Genomic DNA, 24,518 nt, shown 5'->3' on the forward strand with positions numbered 1-24,518 from the left:
TTAAAGGGGTGGTAAAACACGGTTTTTCGAAGGCTTGATTGTGTTCGTGGGGTGCACTGTAACATATGTTCATGCTTCGTTTTTTAAAAAATGCATTATTTTTCATATATTTTACCTTTACTCTACACTGCTCCGTCCCTCCATGTAAAACGGTCTGATGGTTTCCGGGTTCCATGAAGCCAGTCCCACAAAAATGGCAATGGGCTCAGATTGGTTAGCTGCCCCAGTGTGTTGTGATTCGCTAACCGCCTAGCGAATCACAACACACTGTGTTTTTCGGTAACGTCACGCCCCTTACCTTTACCAGTAGTCAGTGCTTTGGGGGTATTAGAAACAATGGCGTCAATAAAACCATACCAATTTGAGCCCGAATCGGACCCAGAAAATTTTGATGAAGATGATGGAGCATTTCCTGTTCAAGAACGGCTGTTAAATGACGTTTCAGAATGGTATGCTTTTTTTAGATACGCTGTTATTTAATTGTACTAATTATAATAGTTGATGTTGAATTTATAACAATAATAAGTGTTTGTCTATTAACAAAAGTGTTCAAGAACCTTTTTTATTTAAAATATATATATATTTTATTAGGTGTACATGTAATAACTGTGCAAAAATGCCAACTGAAGAGGAAAACATCTGCTGCAAAGAAATACAGAAGGTAGTGTAATAAGCTAGTACCAAAATTATGCATAACGTGTTAATAGTTCTGTATAATCCTTTTTTCATATTTAAAAGATGAACATAGGTTAATTGTAGAGTATGTTCTCATTGTCTTACATTACTGTTTAGGTTGTAAAACGAATGATGGAGGTTCCAGACCCTCCTAAATGTATGGTTGAGCATCCAGGTTTTGAACCAAACTGCTTAAATCCGTATACTTTGCAAAATATCAATAATATTTACAGAGCCGACTATGGACCAGTGAGACGCAGAAATGAAGAGGAGTAAGTATTTATTACATTTTATGAAATTATGTTGTGTAAAATAATATAAATAAAAGACAATAGATACAATATATATTTACACAAGACATGTTATTCAAAGAAAAAAATTAAATCAAAATATCAATTTTTATCAAACATATTTTCACATCACATATACATGTTTCCAATATACCACTGGTTTTAATATTGACGTTTTCTGTTCCTGCCATAGGCGCTTCCGTTATCTGGCCTATCGCAGCTTTGTCAGCTGGTGCTGGGGCTACCTAGGACGTAGTGTGAGGGTTGTCATCCCCTCATGTGTTGTTAACCGGATCCGCCTACAGTTTCCTGATCCAGCGGGACAGTATGTTGGGTTCCGGCCACCCCTCGACTGAATCGTGACACACGCTGGGCAATCACCTCTTCTATGAAGGTTTTTCATACTGTGATGACAGAGGAGGTGGAATGGGGATTGCATGCAGCTCTTCCGCATATGGCTTGGGGTCCACAAAGACTTTATGTAACAGAAGGCTCATAAGGTCATCGATATGGTCTGTAAAAAACAGAAGTCAGAGTCCCTCTATGGGTTTATATAATTACTGATAAATAATCTACCTTTGTTTTATAATTAACATTTGTGTAATATTCATAAATATTTTTTGTAAGCTTATATTTATCTTATTATAGCTTTTTTTATATTATTGTTAATAAAACATTTTACAACTTACTGTATGTTGGTTCTATTTTCACTGGCTTTGCTGTTGTTGTTGCCTGCTCACGGTTAGCATTTTCATTATAGTGCATCGCTGCAAGATACAGCCTGTAATCAGTGCACAGTCCATAAAATATGAAAAGATTAGTAGACTGTGTTGTGACAAATAAACAAACAATTCAGAATAAGAGACAAATGTTCAATCAATGATTATAATGGTTTCTTTCTTGCAAGAAAGGCTCACAGTCGCACAGTCAGTCAAGAGAATGTGAGAGTGCTCGCCAAGATGGGAGGCTCTCGATCTCTTTATATCTCTGCTAGATTATTAATATTAATAAAATAATGAATAAAAAAACATTTCCATAACAATTGTTAGAAACAATGTTTACAAATATTACTGAACATGTCAAAGATTATTACCTGCACAACATTCCTATGAAAGGGAAAATCACGTTCTTTGGGGCAAAACGCAAAATCAGACTGTGGAAAGCCTCCAGTGATGACGTCTGAAAGTTGTGGCTGAGCTTTTCTATATCCTTGAGAACTCTCTTGTTGTATAATAGCTTTTCCACTTTATGGAGCGCTATTGATCCTGTAGCCAAACAGATAAAATATGAAGAAAATCTTCATAATTTTACTATTTTACTGTCATTCTATTGTCTTTTGTCTCTCTATACAGTCATACCTGGTTGGAACCATTTTTTTGGATCCCTGGAAACTTTGTCTGGGTGTTCACACTTGGGGAAGAGGTGGTTCTCATGAACATGTACATTTTGTATGTGGTTCTGCAGTGAATTCCACTTCGCCACCTTTTCTGGCCCAGACTCAGAGGAAATCGCACTCCAGTAAACATGGTTTTTGATGCTGTGCAACCATTTTTTCAGCACCTCACAGTCCTTCATCTTTGAAAGTTTGTCAAGTTTCTTAGATAAACCTGTACAAAGTAAAAGCTTGGTTGTACAATCATTATTTCAAGAAAATCAAATTACCCCAAAAATAAAAATGTACATGTTAGGTTTAACAATTAACTGAATAAGTATCAATTAATAATACAAAGATAAATAATTACCTTTCTCAAAGTGCCACACGTCATAGAACTGAGTGATATTGCGGTCCCTCAGGTACTTCTGAATCTGCGGATGGCGATCGGTGACGATGTAGTCAACAGCTAAACCATTAGACTCCAGCTTATCAAGACAACGCTTCAATCCCACCTTTTCCATATGATAACTGCCACCAACCTCATTGCTCTGTTGTTGGGTACACAACATTTCAAATGTACAAAAAGAGTAGAGTATAAACAATAACAGATAAAAGAAAATGTAACACTTTTTTAAATGCTTAATTACTAACCTGAACTAGTTGAAGATCCAGAATTTTGTTGGTTTCCATGTGCAAAATGGTGTAGCTGCCAAATTTTGCTGAGTGTCCTATTGTAAACATCATAATCAGATATAGAACATTACTGAGAACATCAGTATCATAATATTTTAGGAGAACTCAAAGACTATAAAATAAACGCTGTGATTTTTTCAAATATACTCTAAACGTACCTGGCGTGTCAGCACGCATATCTCCAGCCACAGCAACATTTCCTCCCTCTTGCAGCTGTCTTATAAGATTTAGTTGATCTTGGTTCCACTGGTGTATTATGGTAGGCTCAATGAAATTCCTGGCATGAATCCTAAAAGTTACGAAATGCATCATCTGGAGCTTCATGGCTTTGAAAATCTATTAACATAGAAATCATACAGTACATACATACTGAAACAACACAGTATTTTTTGTGAATTTTATTGTAAATTGTAATACCTTCTCTAGTTGTTTAAAAGATCCACCGGTAAAATACGTTGCAGCAGACAATAGCAGGTTTCCAAGTGGGGTACTCCCAACAATGGGCTGGCTCTGCCACTGTCTGTAGTAGTTACACTTTTCACAAAGCTGGGTGAATGCAACAAAAGTCCTCCTTCGTCTGCTCTGGACAACACACTTTGTCTTACAAATTGGACAGGACACAAACAGCTCTCGAAGACAGCTTTCAAAAACAATGTATTTGTTATCGCTGTGGTCGGGCTGTGGATCTATCCTAAGGCGATATAAAAAGAATAAATATTAGGAAGTTGCTTTCATGTTTTATATATATTTTTAAACACAAATGTATTAGTAAAAAAGTGCGTAAATATGTATTTATATCTTACGCCAATTCTGATTCTTCAGTGACAACAGAATCTGGGTTATATGTGGAATCAGTGGGTTCGACATTTAATTCTGATTCTTCTTCCTCATCGAACACCAGACGAGGTCTCTTACTGGGCCTGAAGACTGAGCCCCTTACTGGTGTTGAAGACAGCTGCACATCAGGAAACATGTCAGTTGTTTGGGTGCCCACATCATGACCATAATATATTGCCTGAATGCCTACAAAAAAAAAGTAAAAAATACAATTACTCATAACCATCGGTCATGCTATTACAATTTTTTTTACAGTGAGAAACATAAGCCACTTTCTCATACACATAGGTTTCAGTAGCCGGTATAACAATTATAATAAAAAAGACAATATGTACTAGAACTGCATATGATAAAGTAACACAAACATATTTAATGTGTGTATTTCATATCTTTGCTCCTTAAGTGGAAACTGCTCAATGTACCCATTGAAAGTTGTGTGCCCACTGATCGCATCTTTGGCTTTATCTCTGTGGCTACAGTTTCGGTCTCTATAGGGTCTGACTGACATCCAACTTCATGAAGTGTAGATGTAGTGGGGAGCTCTTGGGAACTCGCACCCTGCTGAGATGTTGTCTGTAAGAAATAATGACAATATGTAATCAATGTTCAAATTACAGCTTAAAACATACATTTGACATGTAAAATAGTAGGAAAAAATTACTGGATAGTAATCATTGGACCACAAAAAATAAGCTTCATAAGCAAGATTTTCATATAATTGCTCTGACAAATTATATTAGTCCTCAAAGGGATTTTTTTGATTAAACAGTGAAGATCTATAGTAATCGGTACTGAATGGAATCGTTACTTTTGTATTTTTAGAACGCTTATAACCAAATATCTGTCGCTATAACTATTAACCAAAAACGAACACTAAACATTGGCTTTACTATAGTAGCCAAATCAAACACAGAACCATGTTTAGCATGCCTGCAGATTAACAAACATGTAGATAAACAATACATAAACGCTCCAATCAAATAATAATATACACTAATTCCAAGTTCGTTGTTGAGATTAAGGAAAAAAGTTTGTAACGTTAGGGTGTTTGTCGCATAACGTTAAGTATGAATAAGCATTTAACAAACTGCTATGCATAGCCAAACAGCGTTGTTATTTGTTCACTTCCTTGATACAACGTACAATTAGCAATACAGCCGATACAAACCAATACAGTAAAACACATCGACGAAAAATAAGTCATACTTACAGCTTGTGGCCCGTAAACAGCTTCTGTTTTTAAAGTTGGAACTGCTCCATCTTTCAGGACAAGCCGTTGGGCGAATCCTGCATTGAACTCGCGAAGATTGTGGAAGCTTTCCTCCGTAAAATGTGCAGCACAGAGAGCGAGATTTGGGTAATAATTTTGAGGGACCGAGTTAAAAATAAATTTTAACCATTGATCCCTAACTTCCCCGTCCCTAGGAAGGCTGAACAAAGTGGACCTGCAATCCGGATGAAAATAACAGCGTTTCGTCGGCATCGCGGCAAAGATACTCCAGCATACAACAACTCCTCTCAATCTCCACAGCAATATAAAATGGCCTCGCCCCCCACCTAATTTAGTATTCTCGGAGGAGGGGTTTATGTAAATATTGGGCTTAGTGACGTCAGCAACCCTGGAGGAATGTCGTGTAGTCCCTACCGGCCGTTTGCTGTAGTCCTTAGAAATGGATTTCTTTAAAAGCAAATATCTCCCTTTGCTTAAAACTTTGAACGTTGTAACTTTGCAGATGTTGTTTATGCTCACACAGGAAAATTACACACTAGCTAAAGTTAGAAAAGTGAAATCGTGTTTTATCACCCCTTTAATGTATTATTTGTTTTTAATTTAATAATGGCACTTTTATTCAGCGGTGATGCATTAAAGTGATTGAAAGTGACATTTATAATGTTACAAATAATGTCTGCTTCAAATAAATCCTGAACTTTCTGTTCATCAGAGAATCCTGAAAAACGTGTTTCCGCAAAAATATGAAGCAGCTCGACTGTGTTCAACACTGATAACAATCAGAAATGTTTCTTAAGTAGTAAATCAGCATATTATACTGATTTCTGAAGATCAGGTGACACTGGAGACTGGAGAAATGATGCTGAAAATTCAGCTTTGCATCACAGAAATAAATTACATTCTTACAGATATTCAAGTAGAAAGCATTTATTTTGAATTGTAATAATATTGCACAATTTTAATGCATTTTCAAGCAAATAAATGCAGCCTTGTTTTAGGGACACAAGGGACACTAAATGTAATATCCACAGTAATCTTATCTTGAACCATTGATCAGTGCGCATTATTACTAGAGGAAAAATCTTTATAATGTATTTGAATCAAAGTAATATAGTATCTTGCTCCACCCTTTATCTAGGAATAATAATGTGCATTTTGCAACCCAATAAGCCCCGCCCTCCTTTTTTTCTCCTAGATTGTTAATGGCATTTAATGTTGGCCTTTTTTTTCTGCATCTTAGTTTGTAAGTAAATACTACTGTAGATGTGCTTGCTTGTTTGTGACTATAATTCATACAGGCTCATAAATCAGGATACTCTGTCCGGTGTTTGGGGTCTGTAAGCTCGTCTGACCCCGCGGTGTGGCCTGAATATCCGCCGCGAGGTAAGCCGCTCGTTCTTTGATCCAGTGACAACACGCAGGGCCGGTCCTTCCTCTGCTTTCTGATTAATTCCTGAAGGAAATGATAATTCATCTTGAATGCATAAATATGTTATGAATCGTGGAATAAATCAAAGAGTAAAGGCACGATAATTAATTATAGCGGTATGTAAGAGAAGAGCGCGTTATGTGGCTTGCTTCCTCTCAGCGTTATGATGAGAAGAGCTGTAATTACCTTCCTGTTCTAGAGGCTGCCTCCGGCTGTGCCGATTTGTACGCTCCTGTGGGCCTGGCGCTCGTAAACCTTTTCCCAGGCTAATTGTGATGAGGGCCTAATGCACTGCCATAGCCAAAGAAACTGTCTAGAACTACAACACTCCTGCGATGCCTTAAAATGCTGTCTAGGTAGGCAGCTCACTAGAGTTTGGAAGGGTGCTGCATGTGTGAGGTGGATGAGTGCATCTGGATCATTTTCAGGTGTGTGTGTGTGTTTCTTCAGGCATTGTCTTAATTTTATTGAAAAGAAACATTAGCGAAAGCCTCTCAAGGTTTAATTGCAAATCAGTTTCAAAACGGTTATTGCTGAGCTATTCGATGGACTCGCTAATATGAATGTCAGATATTAACAAGGGCTCTCTATTTCGGTTTTAAAACAAAACCTATTATACCTACAGTATTCTATGTAAAACCTAAAACAGCACTTCAAATGATGCATCCTAACATTTAGAAAGATGCTGATGTTAAAGATGCTGTTTTACGTTTCAGATGGTGTGACCGTCAGTAGAAAAAAAAAAGTTATTTTAGTATTATTTATATTTTAAATAAATAAATAAAGAATATTTTTAATTCTATTTTAAGTTTGTATAATATATACTTTAATATATGATAGTATTTATTTTTATTTTATTAGGTATTTATTTTTCCATTTAGATTTTATTTTTATATTTTGGTTCATCTTAATTTTATTTGGATTTTAGTTATTTTGTTGTACTTTTTCATTTATTTATTTTTTTTAATTTTAGGTTTATATTTACTTATTCTTTTGACTTTGTATTTTTAATTTCTATTTAGCTTCAGCTTTTTTTGTTTAGTTTAGAGATTTATTGCTTCAACTTAAACTTTTTTATTTTAAGTAGTAAAGCAACATTTTTCATTTAAAGTTTACATTTTTCATTAAATATATATTTTTTTTATTTCAGCCTTATTTCAATAATTAAAATTATTTTTAACAATTTTAGTTAACAATAACAAAATAATAAAATAACAAATATAGTAGCTTTAATTTGTAAAAAAATATTTTAATGTTTATTTTATTTAGTCTATTTTTAATCTTTTTTTTTTTTTTTTTTTCATTTACCTTTATTTTTTTCAATTTTTGCTTGTCATTTTATTGCTTTAACAAACTTGTTTCATCTAATTTTTCTATTCATCTAATATCTATATTTTATAATTAATCTCTTTCAATAACGAAAACAGTTTTTAACATATTTTAGGTAACAATAATGACACAAGTATTAAACCCATAACTCATCCTGCACGGTTTGCACTACGTATATAAAGGTTACCTCAAATCATGATGCTTGTTGTGCTGTTTTTATTACACTGAGACCTCAAGGCCTGTCTAGAATACCTCGAATATCACTTTAGGATGGGCTTTTTTGATTTGGGTCACCAAACTAGAAACCACCCAAAACACAGTGCAATGCAATTAAAACCTCCCAGAACACTCTAGCATCATAGTGCCAAGTTTAACACGGGCAAACACCACTCGTGCTCTCTTCTCAGAAAATGTGAAAATGAGTTCTGTATTCTACAACTTTCATCCTACCTCAGTGTCCCTGTTTAGTGCTAGAACACATTCTAATGTGCTAATGACTACGGCTGTCACAGGCTGAAGCACACGTGTCCATTAGGTATTCCTGTCACGCCGGTGGCCGCAGCACACAGAGCTGATATAAATAGGTTGCAGCAGGCCTGAAACCGGGACTCTTCTCTTCTGTCCTCTCCTCTCTGACTTTATCACCCGTGTCCAGCACGTGTTAGCGGGGTGTGATCTCTGCTGCTTTCTCTTTGTCTCTCTCTCTCTCTCTCTAGAGTTCACAGAAGTGTGAGCTTTAGCCCTGCATAATCTAATGCGTTTCTTGCATTACTACACATAGTTACACAGTCAAACGTGAATATTCCTGTGTTTCTCTCACCAGGGCTCAGGTAAATCACAGCTTTTATCATGATCCGTTTACAGTGTGCTGATATAGTGTAACTTTTTGCTCACCCTCAGGCCATCCGAGATGTAGAGGAGTTTGTTTCTTCATCACATTTGGGGAAATGTAGCATTGCGTCACTTGCTCAGCAATGGATGCTCTGTAGTGAATGGGTGCCGTCATAAAGAAAGTCTATACATAATCCACAAGTAATCCAGTTAACATCGTGAGAAGGGAACAGCTGCGTGTTTGTAAGAAGCAGTTCCATCAAGAAGATGTTTTAACTTCAAACATTGCCTTTAGTTAAAAGATATGTCTTCTATCTATTACATTGCTTTCTCTGGTGGAAAAGAGTCTTGTCTGAATCAGGAGGAAGAATCTGCACAGATCAAACACCGTTTACAAGCCAAGACAGCTCTGAACAAATATGTGGGTGGATTTTGATGTGAGAGGAGAACGGGATGGACTTTGTGCTAGTATGGAGCTAAAACATCTTAATGATGGATGTGTTCCTTACAAACACACAGCTTTCACTTCTCATGATGTTAACTGATGGACGGGAGTGGATTATATGTTTTTATCAGCTGTTTAACTTTCTCATTCTGACGGCACCCATTCACTGCAGAGCATCCATTGCTGAGACACTGATGCAATGCTTAATTTCTCCAAATCTGATGAAGAAATAAACTCGGATGGCCTGAGGGCGAGTACATTTTCAGCTAATTTTCATTTTAGGTTGAACTATTCCTTTAATATACCTTAGTACTTCACAGAAAACCGTGATTTATCATCTTTATTATAAGTCAAGAGTCATAATAATACAATGCTCCATGTGCCAAAAAATAAATAAAATAAATGATGGTACTTTTTCGTGAATTCAAATAGCTGCATATTGAGTCTGAGTGCATTAGAAACTAATTTCTTCTTTGCATATGCAACTGTAAGCGTAAGCTAATTTGTTCCTCATTTTACAAGCTGCCTAAGTTGTCCAAAAGCATGTCAAACCAATTCTACACAGAGACTTCGGCTCCAGTAAAACACAGTAAACATGCATCGAACTGCTTGCTGTTCTGCATTAGTGTCAAAACGTCCAGGCAGCGAGCTGAATGTAGGACATCAGATGAACAACAGCCAGAGACAAAAAGCGTGCTCATTTATTTTAGTTTATATTCCACTTTTATTTTGTTTGCTTCTAAAAATGCTAAATAGTACATTTATTTGATCAAGATCAAAAAAAGTAAAGTGGCAATATGCTGGATTCCAGAAACAACAGTGGAGGTATCATTAATATAATGGTATATAATGAGGTATATAATCAATATAATGTAGTTGTTGTTGCAATATATGTACAATATACACATATTGCAATAATGACTACATTATATTGATTATACACTGTATAGAGAGAGAGAGGAAGAGGCAAAAGTTAGGATAATAATGAACTCTATTTATAATAATTAACATTTTATATGAATAATGCATTAATGAAATGTTATACTTTTGTACTGTAAATATTAAAATAATAGCAGTTATTACAATTATTTCAATTTATATTTATTATTTATTATTATAATTTTCTTCAGCTAGTCACCAAGGCGATATTTATAATTTTTATTAAATTTAACTTGACGAAAACAACTAAAACTTGAAATAAAAATGATATAAAATGCTTTTTTTAAAAGCTCATACAAGTGATAAAAATGCAAGAAAACATTACAATTTTTTTTAACTATAATTAAAATTAAAATCGCATGTATAAAAAAATGTATCAAATGCAAAAAAATATTTAAAACTAATATAATATTACCATTTAATTTAATATTTATTACTATTTTTTTAAGTAAGTATAGAGAGGTTATAATATATTTTTCCTCTCTCTTTTTTTGTGCATTGACAGAAGGATTGTTTAGAGAGTGGAAATGAAATATGGACACATAGCAGACTGGACTTAACCTGCATCACCCACGAGCACCCATGCATGAATGTAAGTGTGTGTGTGTGTGTGTGTGTGTGTGTGTGTGAGATCCTGTGCACTACAGCTGTTTAGCACGCGTCGGCCCTCACCGCTGAGCGCTGGTTTGTTATGTTGCTGAAACGAATGCCTTGTCTGCTTGTGTACAGACAAGACATTTGTCATTTAGAGTGGCGTTTGTACAGACTGTGTGTGTGTGTGTGTGTGTGTGTGTGTGTGTTTTATAAATAGGTCTCTCTCGCTGTAGCCAGGTGGAATTGATGCGCTTCAGCACATTTTGCAGGGTGTCATCAGTGGAGGCTTTAATTTTTACAGTCCTGACAGTGTGAGGTCTCGAGCTCAAGAGATGCTACGCCCGAGTGAAGGCACCGCTGTGCAAATGTTAGACGTGTTTGCAGATGCAGCACCGGTGCCACACACACACACACACAGTCGCAGACAAAACAGCCATTGCTCTGGTGTCACAGAAACAGGGTCAGGCGTACAGTGCACCTTTAAAGAGCATCTGCAGCATCTCTTTGTCTTGAGACTTCACACTCCTGGAGGAAATACCCATGCTATTTTAGTTCCTCGCTGCTTGCCAAAATGTGCAGTATTCAGCTGTATCCCACAATGCAGTGCACTCAACATGACCTTCTGCTTCCAGCATGATTAAAGGAACAGAAGTCATATCATGTTATTTTTAACATCTATTTTGACTCAAATACCTTTTAAAACACAAAACTCTTTTGAAAATGAATTTGAAATACATTTCTATCTTTCTATCCATCCATCATTCTTTCTAACAATCTCTATATCATTCTGTCATCTGTCTGTCCATCCGTCTGTCTGACATACTTTCAGTTGCTCCATCCATCCATTGCTTTATCTGTCATTCTTTCTATCATTCCTTCCATCAGTCCATCCATGCATCTGTCCATCCATTTATTCATCCATCGGTCAACCCATTGTTCTATCATCATCCATCCATCATTCTTTCTATCATTTCATTCATCATCCCATCTGTTGTTCTGTGTACTGTCTCACATTCAGTTTTTACTGAATAGTATAGTGCATTTTATTCGTATTTTATGATTTATTATGATTTATTTAATTTCAGTAATAAAAATGTGGGGATTAAATGTGTATTTTTTTTCATGAACGTTTTAAATGTGAAAAGAGTTCAATGTGCTACATTTATTTATTCATGTATTTATTGCATTACAGATAAGACAAAATTAAATATGTAGAATGTATTTATTTTTGGCAAAAAAAAAATAGAAGTAAAATGTTACAAATTTTCAGTTATATATGTATTCATTCATTCATTCATTACAGTAATAGAAATTTGGTGGTTAAATAAGTTTTCATTCATTCATTCATTTCTTAATTCGTTCATTCCAGTAATGAGAATGGTAAACTGTTAAATGGATTTAGATCTGTTCTATCCCCCAAAGCAGATGTTCTGTGTGTGTACATATATATATATATATATATATTAGGGCCGGGACTATAACGCGTAAATTGAGATTAATTAATTACACAAAAAATAACGCGTTAACTAAGATTAATTGATTACAGAAAAAAAATTCCCGCATTTTTAATAACGTAATTTTGCACCGCGGAACGTTTCTCACTGGATGCGTTTCGGCGGACCGATTATACTGAAGCACCAACTAGCGTTCGCATATCACTGCAGCAGCACATCGACGAGCCTCAAGTATCATCTCAACGCAAAACATATAGCAGCTAGCGTGGACGTGAACTATGTATTATTTTGTTGGTGCAACTGGCAGTTTATGTTGAACTCTTTATTGTTTTGGCCAAGGTTATTGAGAGTTGGACTTAGTATGTTATGGCCTCTGAAGCAACAGAGAGATGTTTTCTAATAGTCAGTGTTTCCAATGTTCTGAATGTAATTGACAGTATTGTGTTTTACTTAAAAAACACTTTACAGAAGGTTCCAGCTATTGCTACACTTAATGGCAAAAATTGCACTGGTCTGCTAGACTTGGTTGAACAAAAATAAACAATATTTTGTTGCTTAAGCTTATGTATTCAGTCATTATTCAATGGTATACTATAAATCCATGTGAAAAAAATTACTTCTCACTGTTCTCAGGTCAAATATTTATATGCGATTAAAATGCGATTAATTTTGATTAATTAATTACAAAGCCTCTAATTAATTAGATTAATTTTTTTAATCGAGTCCCGGCCCTAATATATATATATATATATATATATATATATATATATATATATATATATATATTAAAATGTGACCACATGTAAGCGGTCAAAGCTGTTTGCATACGAGTTGCGAAACACATGACATGTAGAAACGAGGCCAGATTCTCTCGGTCTGCGATGCGCACTCGCGATGTTGGCACGAACGCACTCAAATTAGCCAATAAAACATGTGAAATGGTTGTCGGAGCGCCGGCCGAGGAAATGCCAAAAGAAATAAACATCAGCTCTCTTTCACACATACTGAGACACGAGGTGGTGGGGGGGGCAGAACGCAGGAGCTGAGTCAGAGAGCAGCATTAGTGTTTGTAATCAAAGCCGTGACATGTGTTTGCAAAGAGCCAAATGTGCCGCACGTCCAATCTGAATCTGAATCTGAAGTGTGAAGTGGAGGAATCGTGGATTATTCTGACCATTTGCTGATATGTGGCTGGTGGAGATAAATGGCGCTCAGTCTCGAAACCAAGAGTAGAGCTTATTCATCTGTGGAAATGTGCAGCGGAGCGTGTGTGAAGCGGTGTATGGCTGTTGTACTTTTACATGTCATCTGCATCTGCTGCGTTTAGCTCTTTCAGGGAAAATATGGAAATTGCAATATCAAAGCGATTGCCATTTGAGTGATTTTGCAGGCGAATCTCAAGAAAACGTCCTTTTAGTTTTTAGAGTGTAATGTTGCTGGCTCAAACATATATTTTTTTAAATATTTAAATGCATGTGTGTGTATTTATATATACATTATAAATAAACACAGCATATATACATATATTATGCAAACAAAACTTTTACTTTGGATGCAATTAATTATTCAACAATTGTCTGTTGAGCACAAAAGAAGATATTTGGAAGAATGTTGGTAACTAAACAGATGACAGTAACCATTTACTTCCATAGTGTAGAAGAATTATTATGGAAGTCAATGAGCACTATAAAATGTTTGGCTAAACACATTCTTCAAAATATCTTCTTCTGAGTTTCAAGACAGATAAAACGGATAAAACAGAAACATTTACCGGCGTAACAGCATAACATACTTCAAAACACAAGAAAACATTGCAAACATCCGGTCTTAAAAACAAGATTATGACAAAATCCACCAAACAAGATGATAAAACAATGAATGTGAACCAGTGAGAAGACAGAACTGATAAAAAAAATAAGAAGACGATGAACCAATGAGGACATGATCCCAGTAACAAGTGGAGAGCTGATCATATGACAAGATTATGAGGAATTACAAAATAAAAGACCTTAACTTAGAACAAAACTTGAGCCAGATGTGACATGGAATCATAGTTCTTATTTTCAGCATTTTTATAAATAAGTAAATTAGTTTATTTTTACATTTTTTGGTTATTTTATATTAAATACGCATTAATTTTAAAATAACATGCATTATTTTTATGATGCATATTTTGCATTGTTTTTAACTAGTTTTAATAAAAAATGATAATAAAAAAAGGCTTCATTGTCTTTATGAAAAATATTATTTTATTTAGATTTTGGGGTGATATGTGACCCAAATATGTTCTTGACAGGTTTCACCTATATAGAAAGATCAGCTTCCTTCTGGGAAGCCTTCTTAGGAATTCAGAAGTCATAACTTTGCTGCGCACATGCATATCACTTTTCATCAACAGGAAACAAAAAGTATGTGAACTAAATGATGATTCTTTAATTGACACACTTTAAAAGTCTTTCCCACTGGTGATTGCAGCACGGCTGTGGCGTTCATGTGCACTGAGAATCTAGAAAGGCAGCAGAAGATATTGTGAGTCTGATTGAACAATAGTCTGTGCATCACAGAGAATTTCATCTGGCTAAAGGATCCATTATTTTTCTTCCAAAAGCTCCAGCGTCGGTTTTGAACTCCCACTGCCTGTTTAGGGAAACAGAAGTCTGGAATCTCCAGAGTTTTTATTGAACATGGTGTCGAGCTCTGAAGTGTAATTTCAGTGGAATCTAAACACACTAATTGAATATCATAACTTTGTGAAGCTGCTTCTCCTAAAGGTACCTGAAATTTTAATTTAGACTTCAAAAGAGCTCCGACTTTAAAGTAAATCTATTGTTTTTCATTTAGACTCGCAATTTTCTCCTCTCTCTCTCGCAAGCAGCATGCCGTACGTAGTTATGATTGATCTGGTAATTAAAATATGCAGAGAAGGAAAAAATATTAACCGCTTCTTTTTGTTTTAGAAAACAGCCAACAGTTTTGTTTTGTTTTTTTTCCACCGCAGCAGATAATTAAATTTCACACATTGATGTTCTTTACGCTGCATTCATCTCCCTCATTATTTTTCCATTTTCATCTTTCTGCCGAGAGATCGATAGATTGATAAGATGATGTTGCTAATCTTAAATAATTTAAGAGGAGAAAAGTTACACTTGCTTTGCTGCTGGCAAAAGTGTTTGAACTTTCATTCTCCTCTGGAGTTACACGCAATCCTTCATTCGCTCGCAAACAAAGGCCACTCGCCTACAGAGTCACAGTCACTACGTCAGAGCGGGACGCGTTCAGTCATTGCCTTCGTTTATTTTTCTTGGAAAACATATACAGTAGAATGCTGCACATTACAGATCGATGGTCGTCAAGACTAATACCCCAAACGAAGAGAGAAATGACAATTCAAAGAGAGAGCATAAAGTAGGCCAATTAGTACCGTGGGAGCGTTTCGCGGGGAGAGAGAGCGCTGCGACGTGTCATTTGCGCTAAGACTGAGACCGATTGTTTCTAATATGACCTGACAGTTTGTGGCTCTCCGGTATCGGATTAAGTACAATACTAATTAACTTTTGGCTGTGTGAGAAGCTGGTGTGGGGCTCAACAGGAGAGAGTTCAGAAAAAACATGCAGAAGAAACACCAAAAGACATTGTCTTAATTTCTCCTGCAGGAAAAACCAGGACTCTCCATTAAATCAATCAATTGTCTGTCTGTTGTCTGTCTGTCTGTCTGTTGTCTGTCTGTCTGTCTGTCTGTCTGTCTGTTGTCTGTCGTCTGTCGTCTGTCTGTCTGTCTGTTGTCTGTCGTCTATCTGTCTGTCTGTCTGTCTGTCTATCTATCTGTTTGTCTGTCTGTCTGTCTATCTGTCTGTCTGTCTGTCTGTCTGTCTATCTGTCTATCTGTCTGTCTGTCTGTCTGTCTGTCTGTCTAGCTATGCCTCTGTCTGTCTGTCTGTCTATGCCTCCGTCTGTCTGTCTGTCTGTCTTTATCTGTCTGTCTGTCTCTGTCTGTCTGTCTGTCTGTGCCTCTGTCTGTCTGTCTGTCTGTCTGTCTGTCTGTCTGTGCCTCTGTCTGTCTGTCTGTCTGTCTGTCTCTGTCTGTCTGTCTGTCTGTCTATGCCTTTGTCTGTCTGTCTGTCTGTCTCTGTCTGTCTGTCTATGCCTCTGTCTGTCTGTCTGTCTCTGTCTGTCTGTCTGTCTGTCTGTCTGTCCGTCTATGCCTCTGTCTGTCTGTCTGTCTGTCTTTCTCTGTCTGTCTGTCTGTCTATGCCTTTCTCTGTCTGTCTGTCTGTCTGTCTGTCTGTCTGTCTGTCTATGCCTCCATCTGTCTGTCTGTCTGTCTCTATCTGTCTGTCTGTCTCTGTCTGTCTGTCTGTCTGTCAAAATCTTTAGGAAAAATCAAATTTCTTATTTCTTTACTTGGATTCTGGGGTGAGATATGTTCTTGAGCGCAAAATCAACTTCCTTCGGTGTGTATCTTTGTGCTACATAACATGAATGATTTTAACTCTTAGCATTAGTGGGAAGTGAATCTGAGCACTTGTTACCTGATCACAGATATTTTGCTCTCAGATATTTGCGTACCTGTTAATAATCTCACTCGGGTTTCTTCTGAAGCGGGCGTTTAGTTCAGTTAAAGTGGCATCTATTCATCCTCTGGGTTCCTGCGGTGTGGTGATTGTCACCCTTTTAATTGGGTCTCGGGGGATTAGTGTCAAGGCCTCTCTTTTTATTTTTTCCTCGTTTCCAGAGTAGCTATTGACCGCTGACAGGTGTGAAAGGACCAGCCGGAGAACAGGTTTACATTTCTTTTGAGTGCAGAGCATCACCTTTAGTCCTGCACTGAGCTCACAGCTCAGATAAGATTTATTTTCCTTCTTTCATCAAACGAACAGTAGATTGCTGTTAGAGTGAAACTAGCTACAGTATTATTAGTAGTAGTAGTGCTGCTAACTTAACTGCATTTGTCTGTAGGATGGCAGTTGTTTTTATAGCTTAACTTTCCCAGTAACAAGTGAAAGTAGCCTAGTGTGACAGAATCACTGGATTTGTGTCATACTGCACTCACAGACTCACAAGGTGATAATCAAACACTCTCCTAGAAAACCTCTCTCTCTTTCTGTCTTCCAGGTAACGCTAGGAAATTACCGTATTTTCCAGACTATAAGTCGCACTTTTTTTTCATAGTTTGGCTGATCCTGCGACTTATAGTCAGGTGCGACTTATTTATCAAAATTAATTTGACGTGAACCAAGAGAAATGAACTAAGAGACATGAACCAAGAGAAAACATTACCGTCTCCAGCCACCAGAGGGCGATCTATGCTGCTCAGGGCTCCTGTAGTCTACACCGAAGACATAGAGCGCCCTCTCGCGGCTGGAGACGGTAATGTTTTCTCTTGGTTCTTGGTTCTAAATAAATACGACTTATAGTCCAGTGCGACTTATATATGTTTTTTTCCTCTTCATGACGTATTTTTGGATTGATGCGACTTATACTCAGGTGCGACTTATAGTCTGAAAAATACGGTAGTCTGATTCATTTTAGCAGTTCTGATGGTTTAGTTGATCATTGATCACATCAGTTGTAGCTAAATAAATATTTCAACTGTGTTTTAAAAAGTTAATTTGTTGTGTTTAGTTTGTTCAGTTTTGATGCAGTCACCTTAATTGATAGTGAAATGTTTTAATAACGGAAAATACTGTTATAAAAGAGCAGATTACTGTATGTAATTGAATAACAGTTAATTGGCATGGTTTTTGTAATAAAAATACTGAAACAAATTATATAATTAAATTAAGATTATACATTAATTTAATCAGAAAGAATCTGCTAATGATTGTTTTAGAAGAAAAATACTATGTGTGTGTGTAATTTATCATATCATTTTTATTAAACTATACTACGGTCAAGTATGATAGTAAGTTTGGGTGAGGGTGAATTTTTGCCAGATTTTGTCTTCCTTATGCATGAATGTTTTTTTTTACCATCCTATCAATTCCTGATGGATAAAATCAAGTCCCACTCACCATTTTTCACGTTGAATATCCTGTTTCTCTCAGAAATGCATCACATAATGATGCATTTAAATGGGTTGCAAATGCTGTTGCTTATTGATTTTATCAGTGTGAAATTGAGTGTTTCTAGCTAGAGTTTCAGAGCAGCTGTAATTGTGAGCCATCGCATGTGTGTTTGTATATAGCAGAGATGTGAAGAATGACTGGAGGTGCACAGAGATCTGGCGATAGTGCCGTTTTATTACATTTCATATTGAGACCAATTTCATCCAGTGGTCTGAAGGACAGACATCTATTCCCCAACTAAATCAACTCCTGCAGTTCAAACATGCACACGCTTCTCACACGCACCGCTGCCTCTGCTTTCTTTACTGTGCACTTTCAAATATGTCTTTTAAGATTTAGCAGATGATTCACAAGGATTTAATACACCTTTAATTGCCTCTTTTTTCAAGTCCTGCAGATTCTTATCCACTGTATTCATACTGTCAGTGCTCCATCACTCGTGAGGGTTTATTTAACGGACAGAGGACTGTGTTTACCGTGCACACAATCTGTGACCCAGAAGACTCTATTTATATTGTTTTTAAGGATGAGGAGTGTGTAATGCGAAGTGTCATTTAAATGCTAACTGCATCTATTCGACATATAAATATAGCAGCACGGCTGCTTTGTGACTTTCTCCGTCACGATCCAGTGTTTGCTTCCTTTTAACTACAGAGAGATTTTAAAATATCATTCGGTAATTGAGACGACTAGCAAGCAATACAGACACTACAACAGATGCCAGCAAACAAGAACAGGGTGTTTCTTCAACTTTTATGGCCTAGGGCAAATTGTGGTTTAAATGAACAGTTTTCAACTTATTTTTGCTACTTTTCAAATGTTTTATGTATCTTTTTTATTGTTTTACTCTTGGCCCAGATCCAGATTCTCAGTCTTGCAATACGAAAATCCATCAATAAAATAATTGCATTCACTGCAACAAGGACACCTTTAAATAAAGTGTAACTAACAAAAAGTGGAATGAATGGAAGCCATTTGTTTTTATTTATTCATTTCCAGCCTAGTTGTCAAATCATTGTCTGATTATATAAAACATGTGAAATACTGAGTTTTATCTGCAGTATGTGCGTTTAGTCGAAGTAACACCTATAATGCACTGCTACAGTGACCCCCTGTTGTTTGATTGAGCATTTAGTCTATGAGTCTGTTTTCATGTCATGTAGATTTGTTCAATTTCACTATCTTGTGTTTGATGCATTATGGGAGAGGTTTGTTGATAGCTGATATCCCATGATTCCCACTTACTGACACTCAATGCCATAACTCTTTAGGTACTGGGTTTGGGTACAGACTTTATCTGATCTGGCTTTACTGTATTAAGCACAAGGGCTCGTATACTAAACATCATTTATTATTTTCAGTAATATAATTGTTTCCAGGTCAGACTATGTGCAATGACTGTGTCCAGTTTCTGTTTAGGAAATGTATGCAAACTCATTTTCATCACATTTTAAGAAACACTTTGGTAAATCATAATTATGAGCTGAAATATTGAAATTATGAGATACTATGGCATAATTATGAGATAAAAAATTACATTTATGACACACTAATGCATAAGTCAAGTTTGAGATAAGAAGTCAGAATTACATAATCTCATCGTGATTATAAGATAAGAATCAAATGACATAAATACTAAGTGATAAAAAGTTAAAATAGTCAAAATTAAGACAACAAGTCAAAATAGTTTTGACAGTTATGAGATAAAGTAAAATTACATGCATACTACGTGTAAATAGTTTAAATTATGAGGGAAAAAAGCTGAAATTGAAGAGCTGAAATTGACATAATTAGGACTTAAATTAAAAAATAATGATTGAAAATAAATGAAATTGAAATCATTACATAAAAAGTCAAAACTATCACATACTAAGACATTATGAGACATAAAGTGGATAATTATGAATTAAGACTATGCATTTTATTCATAATTTAGTTTTCATAATTTTGACTTTTTATGATTTGCCAAAGCATGATTTTCTCTTTAAAAGTGCACATGAAACTTCTTTCCCAACTTTATTTCTAGATCATGAATTGATCGGATCCTGTAAAGTGAGAGCTGAGGAGAAAAGGCTTAGTGATGTTCTATAGGACACAAAATTAAAGTCGTTTCAGAGAAACTTTACTCTCTATACTTTCTGTTTCTTAGAGAATACGATCAGGAGTGTGTATTATGGAAGTAAATAGGGTTCAAATGGATTCCCGTTGACTTAAAATCCTGTTTTTGTATGCATCACTTGGGTCACCGAGAGGAAGTGCTATTACAGTGAACGTCTCCGGCCAAGAAACTGGCATTTAAACAAACAGACTGAATTTACGTTATGGCTCTTAGAGTTTGGCACGGGGATGCGGTGCTCTGCGGAGGTTTGGCCGGTGTCCAGGTGGTCACAGAGGAGGAAGTCCCAGCCTGGAGAATTATGGGACTCATCAGCGTTCACCGTAGCTCCTCTGGGTCTCGTTCTACTCGTTGCTGATTTATACCACACGAGTGGAGGAACGAGGCCTTGCAGGTCATATTCATACATGCCTAAGTGGCTTGAAATTATGAGCTGCTTATCACCAGCCGATCCGCACCATTTTTCACGTGTCGGGACTTTTAAAATAACCTGCAAACTCTGGCAGCCGTAAAAACAGACATCATTTACACATGCGGCGTCAGTTGTGCCGTGTCTAATTTCTGATATAATGTTTTCACACAAACTGACAGACTCATGCAGACACTCAGGTCTAGGTTAATGCCTCTCTTTGTTCCGAGCGGCTGCTAATTATAGCGGGTGATGACACACCTTCACGCCGCGCCGGTGATCCGTCATTTGACAGTCGACGTGAGAGCTGTGAAAGAGGAAGGATATCTCTCTGTGAAATATGCATGACATCAAAAAGCCTTAAAGGTTATGACAAATTAATAATGAGAGGGTAAAGTTGAAAAAAATAGCCTGGCCGAGGTGGCTGCGGTGTTTTAAATGTTTAATGTTGCATGCGGAGCTTGTGGATGACCACCAGACTCCTCTCCTTTCTAAATACGGTTTAGGGATGGTCAGGACACTCGATTAGTCGATTAGCGAGGTTGCAAGTATTTAATTTTTCGCTGTGGTGGCTTAAAGGGATAGTTCACCCAAAAATGAAAATTCTGTCATCATTTACACACCCTCGTGTCGTTCCTAACATGTATGAGTTGCTTTCTTATGTTGAACATAAAAGAAGATTTTTGGAGATCGCTGCTAATCAAAGAGTTGGTGGTTCCCATTGACTTCCATAGTGTTTATTTTCCTAATATGGAAGTCAATGGGAACCACCAATTGTTTGATTGGCAGCAATCTCCAATGTATCTTTTTTTTTGTTCGTTTTGGGTTAACTATACCTTTAAAGGGGATGAGTTAGAGACTAAGCCTCGGTCAACGTGTTCTTTAGCTGAAGATGTTTCTAATTTCATCCCTGTTAAAGCAACAGCCATTAGAACAGATTTTTTTTCCCCCACAAATTTACAGCTGTTCGATATTTTAGTATTATAGTGCTATAATATTATAGTAATTTTTTTATCAATATTTTGATTTCAGTTTTAGTAACAAAAATAAAAAATGTTTACTTGGATACTATAAAATAAAATAAGTAACTAAAATGTTTATTTATTATATTTCATTTAAGTTACAATATTATTTTAAAATAGCATTTTATTTAAGTGGAGAAAATATATTTATTTCAATAGTTAATAGTTTTAGGGTAGTTAACCATTAAAGGAATAATTAGAAATAATTAGTTAATAGTTTTTCAATATATTTAACATTTATTCGTGTTATTTTTTAGTGCTACATGGAAATTTGAAATGTTGCTATGGCAAGTAATATAGTGTAGTGAACAAACTCCATCGCACACCTGTAAGTGATAGGTGCGTAGAAAATAAAGACCAGGTGGGTTGTATCAACAAATTTTAATTTGCAAGTTAAGATAGTGTGCGGGAGTTCCTTATAAAGTAATATAGTGTAGAAATGTTATTTACTAGTTAATAACTAAATAGATTTAGTTGAATCAATTGTTAATAGTTTTTAATTTATTACTTTTTATTTCAATGTAGTTTATTTTAGTACATCAAGTTACACTAAACTAAAAATAAATACATGTTGCATTGGTAACTGAAAAAAAATGTTTAATACCTTTTTTATCTATCTATCTATCTATCTATCTATCTATCTATCTATCTATCTATCTATCTATCTATCTATCTATCTATCTATCTATCTATCTATCTATCTATCTATCTATCTATCTATCTATCTGTCGTTCTATCGTTCTGTCGTTCTATCTATCGTTCTATCTGTCGTTCTATCAGTCTAATAGGAACTGGCATCACAGATTGTACAATGCACAGCATTGCACGTAGAATGCATCTGTAAAATGCAAATGTTCTACATGCACACTGTACTTAACTAGCTACTTCCTGAAGATTTAGGATTTAGACAGTCAATTGCCATTGTGAGTTGACCCTAATGGCAGGAGCTTAATCAATCTTGATCCTGACCTTTGGTCTTATAAATCTAAGGAACAAGAATGTGCAGCGTGTTTCTATACATGCTTCATGAAGCTATGACTGTCCTGAGATGAGATATTGAGGTTTCCATGAACGTTTAACGCTTATTAGGCTACCGATACGATACAGCCTATTTACGTGATTTAAACAGATGTCAAACTTTTGAGAGAAAAATAACTAGTCGTTCAGACCCCACTGACTTATTATGAAAATATAGTTCTGCTCATCCCAAGTACATTTCTCTGAGCACACTATCTCCGCAGCTCTCACTGCTGTTTGGGAGTCTGCTCGTATTCCTGTGACAGCACAAAAGACGGCGGCGTTTCTCTGCTGACATCTTCAAGTTCACTGAAGCTTCACTAAACAAGGAGCTGAAGCCTCTGTAGGTTTGCCGACACAAAAAAGCACTCGGCGTCGCCGTTATTTTTTCAGCATTTTTCCTCGCGCTCTCATCTCCGATGTGACTCGAACTGTCGCCCCTGAACACTTCACAATAATGACGGAAGACACTGTACAAAATTGCCTTGTTTATGGTGGTAATGTTAGCTGTCAGTTCCGGTGTCGCTCTCGTCGGAGATGCGATCGTGGCAGCAAGTCTGAAGTGAATTTGCCGGGGCGACTACCTGGAAACATCAACAGTCATTAATTATGCAAAACTCCTCTCGCAGTGGGAGCTGCTTGCAACGGCGGAGACGACTCCTATTAGAGTCAATGCGCTCCACAACAAGCCCCTGCTGCCCCGGGCCCCGTGCATGCGCTCCAACAGACTGATGCATTCGCACTCTTTCTAGTCGCTGCATTTTTATTGCGCTTGTGTTGCGTTTAACTGAAGATGAGACGCAGAGCGTTCGCCCTTCATCAGTCACGGTAATTCCCGCCGCTGCCGCACTGTATTTGGCTTCCCTCTCTGCCGTCTGATTGCCTGTGTACCGCCGCTTCGGCTCAGATGTAAAAACGGAGGGAATGTGACAGACCTGACACGTAATATTTCACTCTCCGATGGCTGCCTGCGACATTTGACGTTATTATAAAGTACTTTCAGCTCGGCTCCAGTGGTCTGTGAGAACGAGATCCTTCTCGAGGTGTTTCACGGGAAAGTTTAGGACACGTGTTAGCTTCCAACTAGACTGTGAAAGGTGATACCGTGGTATTTTGGTGTATGCCGTGGTACTGAATGATCACTGTGTTCATACCATACTACTGTTTTTTTTTTCTCTTAGAAAGCAATGCTATTAAATGAAGAACAATTTGAGACTTGTGCTGCAGTGTCCTATCTACTGTCTGTCTGTCTGTCTGTCTGCTGTCTGTTGTCTGTCTGTCTGTCTGTCTGTCTGTTGTCCGTCTGTTTGTCTGTCTGTCTGTTGTTTGTCTGTCTGTCTGTCTGTTGTCTGTCTGTTTGTCTGTTGTCTGTCTGTTGTCCGTCTGTCCGTCCGTCTGTCTGTCTGTCTGTCTGTCTGTTGTCTGTCTGTTTGTCTGTTGTCTGTCTGTCTGTTGTCTGTCTGTTTGTCTGTTGTCTGTCTGTCTGTCTGTCTGTCTGTCTGTCTGTTGTCTGTCTGTCTGTCTGTCTGTCTGTTGTCTGTCTGTCTGTTGTCTGTCTGTCTGTCTGTCTTTCTGTCTGTCTGTTGTCTGTCTGTTGTCTGTCTGTTGTCTGTCTATTGTCTGTCTGTCTGTCTGTCTGTCATTCTGTGTCTCTCATCAAATTCAGTTTAATTCTAACCCTTACATTCAGATCCCAGTTGTTGAATTCAGATACAGCATGTAAATTTGTAATATAAATGGCATCTTGTTTCCAGATCAACGCCTGAG

General features: G+C 36.7%; 3 protein-coding genes across 6 annotated transcripts in view; 2 read left to right on the top strand and 1 right to left on the bottom strand.

Annotated features, from left to right (window-relative positions):
- Window positions 1-24,518, top strand: part of cux2b (cut-like homeobox 2b) — a 148,836-nt gene that overhangs the window by 64,862 nt on the left and 59,456 nt on the right. The window lies entirely within an intron of this gene.
- Window positions 106-1,354, top strand: LOC113106943 (P2X purinoceptor 7-like). Its single transcript, XM_026269005.1, has 4 exons — window positions 106-449; window positions 592-661; window positions 793-947; window positions 1,159-1,354. The coding sequence occupies exons 1-4, from the start codon at window positions 337-339 to the stop codon at window positions 1,319-1,321; spliced, it is 501 nt and encodes a 166-aa protein (XP_026124790.1). The 5' UTR covers window positions 106-336; the 3' UTR covers window positions 1,322-1,354.
- Window positions 971-5,637, bottom strand: LOC113106942 (uncharacterized). 2 transcript variants are annotated; one of them, XR_003292598.1, is made up of 11 exons: window positions 5,081-5,417; window positions 4,293-4,443; window positions 3,837-4,056; window positions 3,451-3,724; window positions 3,192-3,369; window positions 2,992-3,068; window positions 2,708-2,888; window positions 2,324-2,572; window positions 2,059-2,230; window positions 1,655-1,732; window positions 971-1,479 (listed from the first exon to the last, which is right to left on the bottom strand). XR_003292598.1 is itself a non-coding variant. In XM_026269004.1 (11 exons), the coding sequence occupies exons 1-11, from the start codon at window positions 5,351-5,353 to the stop codon at window positions 1,352-1,354; spliced, it is 1,995 nt and encodes a 664-aa protein (XP_026124789.1). In that variant the 5' UTR covers window positions 5,354-5,637; the 3' UTR covers window positions 972-1,351. The 2 variants fall into 2 exon arrangements, 1 of the variants encoding a protein (XP_026124789.1); XM_026269004.1 differs by having other exon boundaries at window positions 972-1,479; window positions 1,655-1,746; window positions 5,081-5,637.

Source organism: Carassius auratus, chromosome 8 (genome assembly GCF_003368295.1).
Source record: "Carassius auratus strain Wakin chromosome 8, ASM336829v1, whole genome shotgun sequence".
Classification (NCBI taxonomy): Eukaryota; Metazoa; Chordata; class Actinopteri; order Cypriniformes; family Cyprinidae; genus Carassius; species Carassius auratus.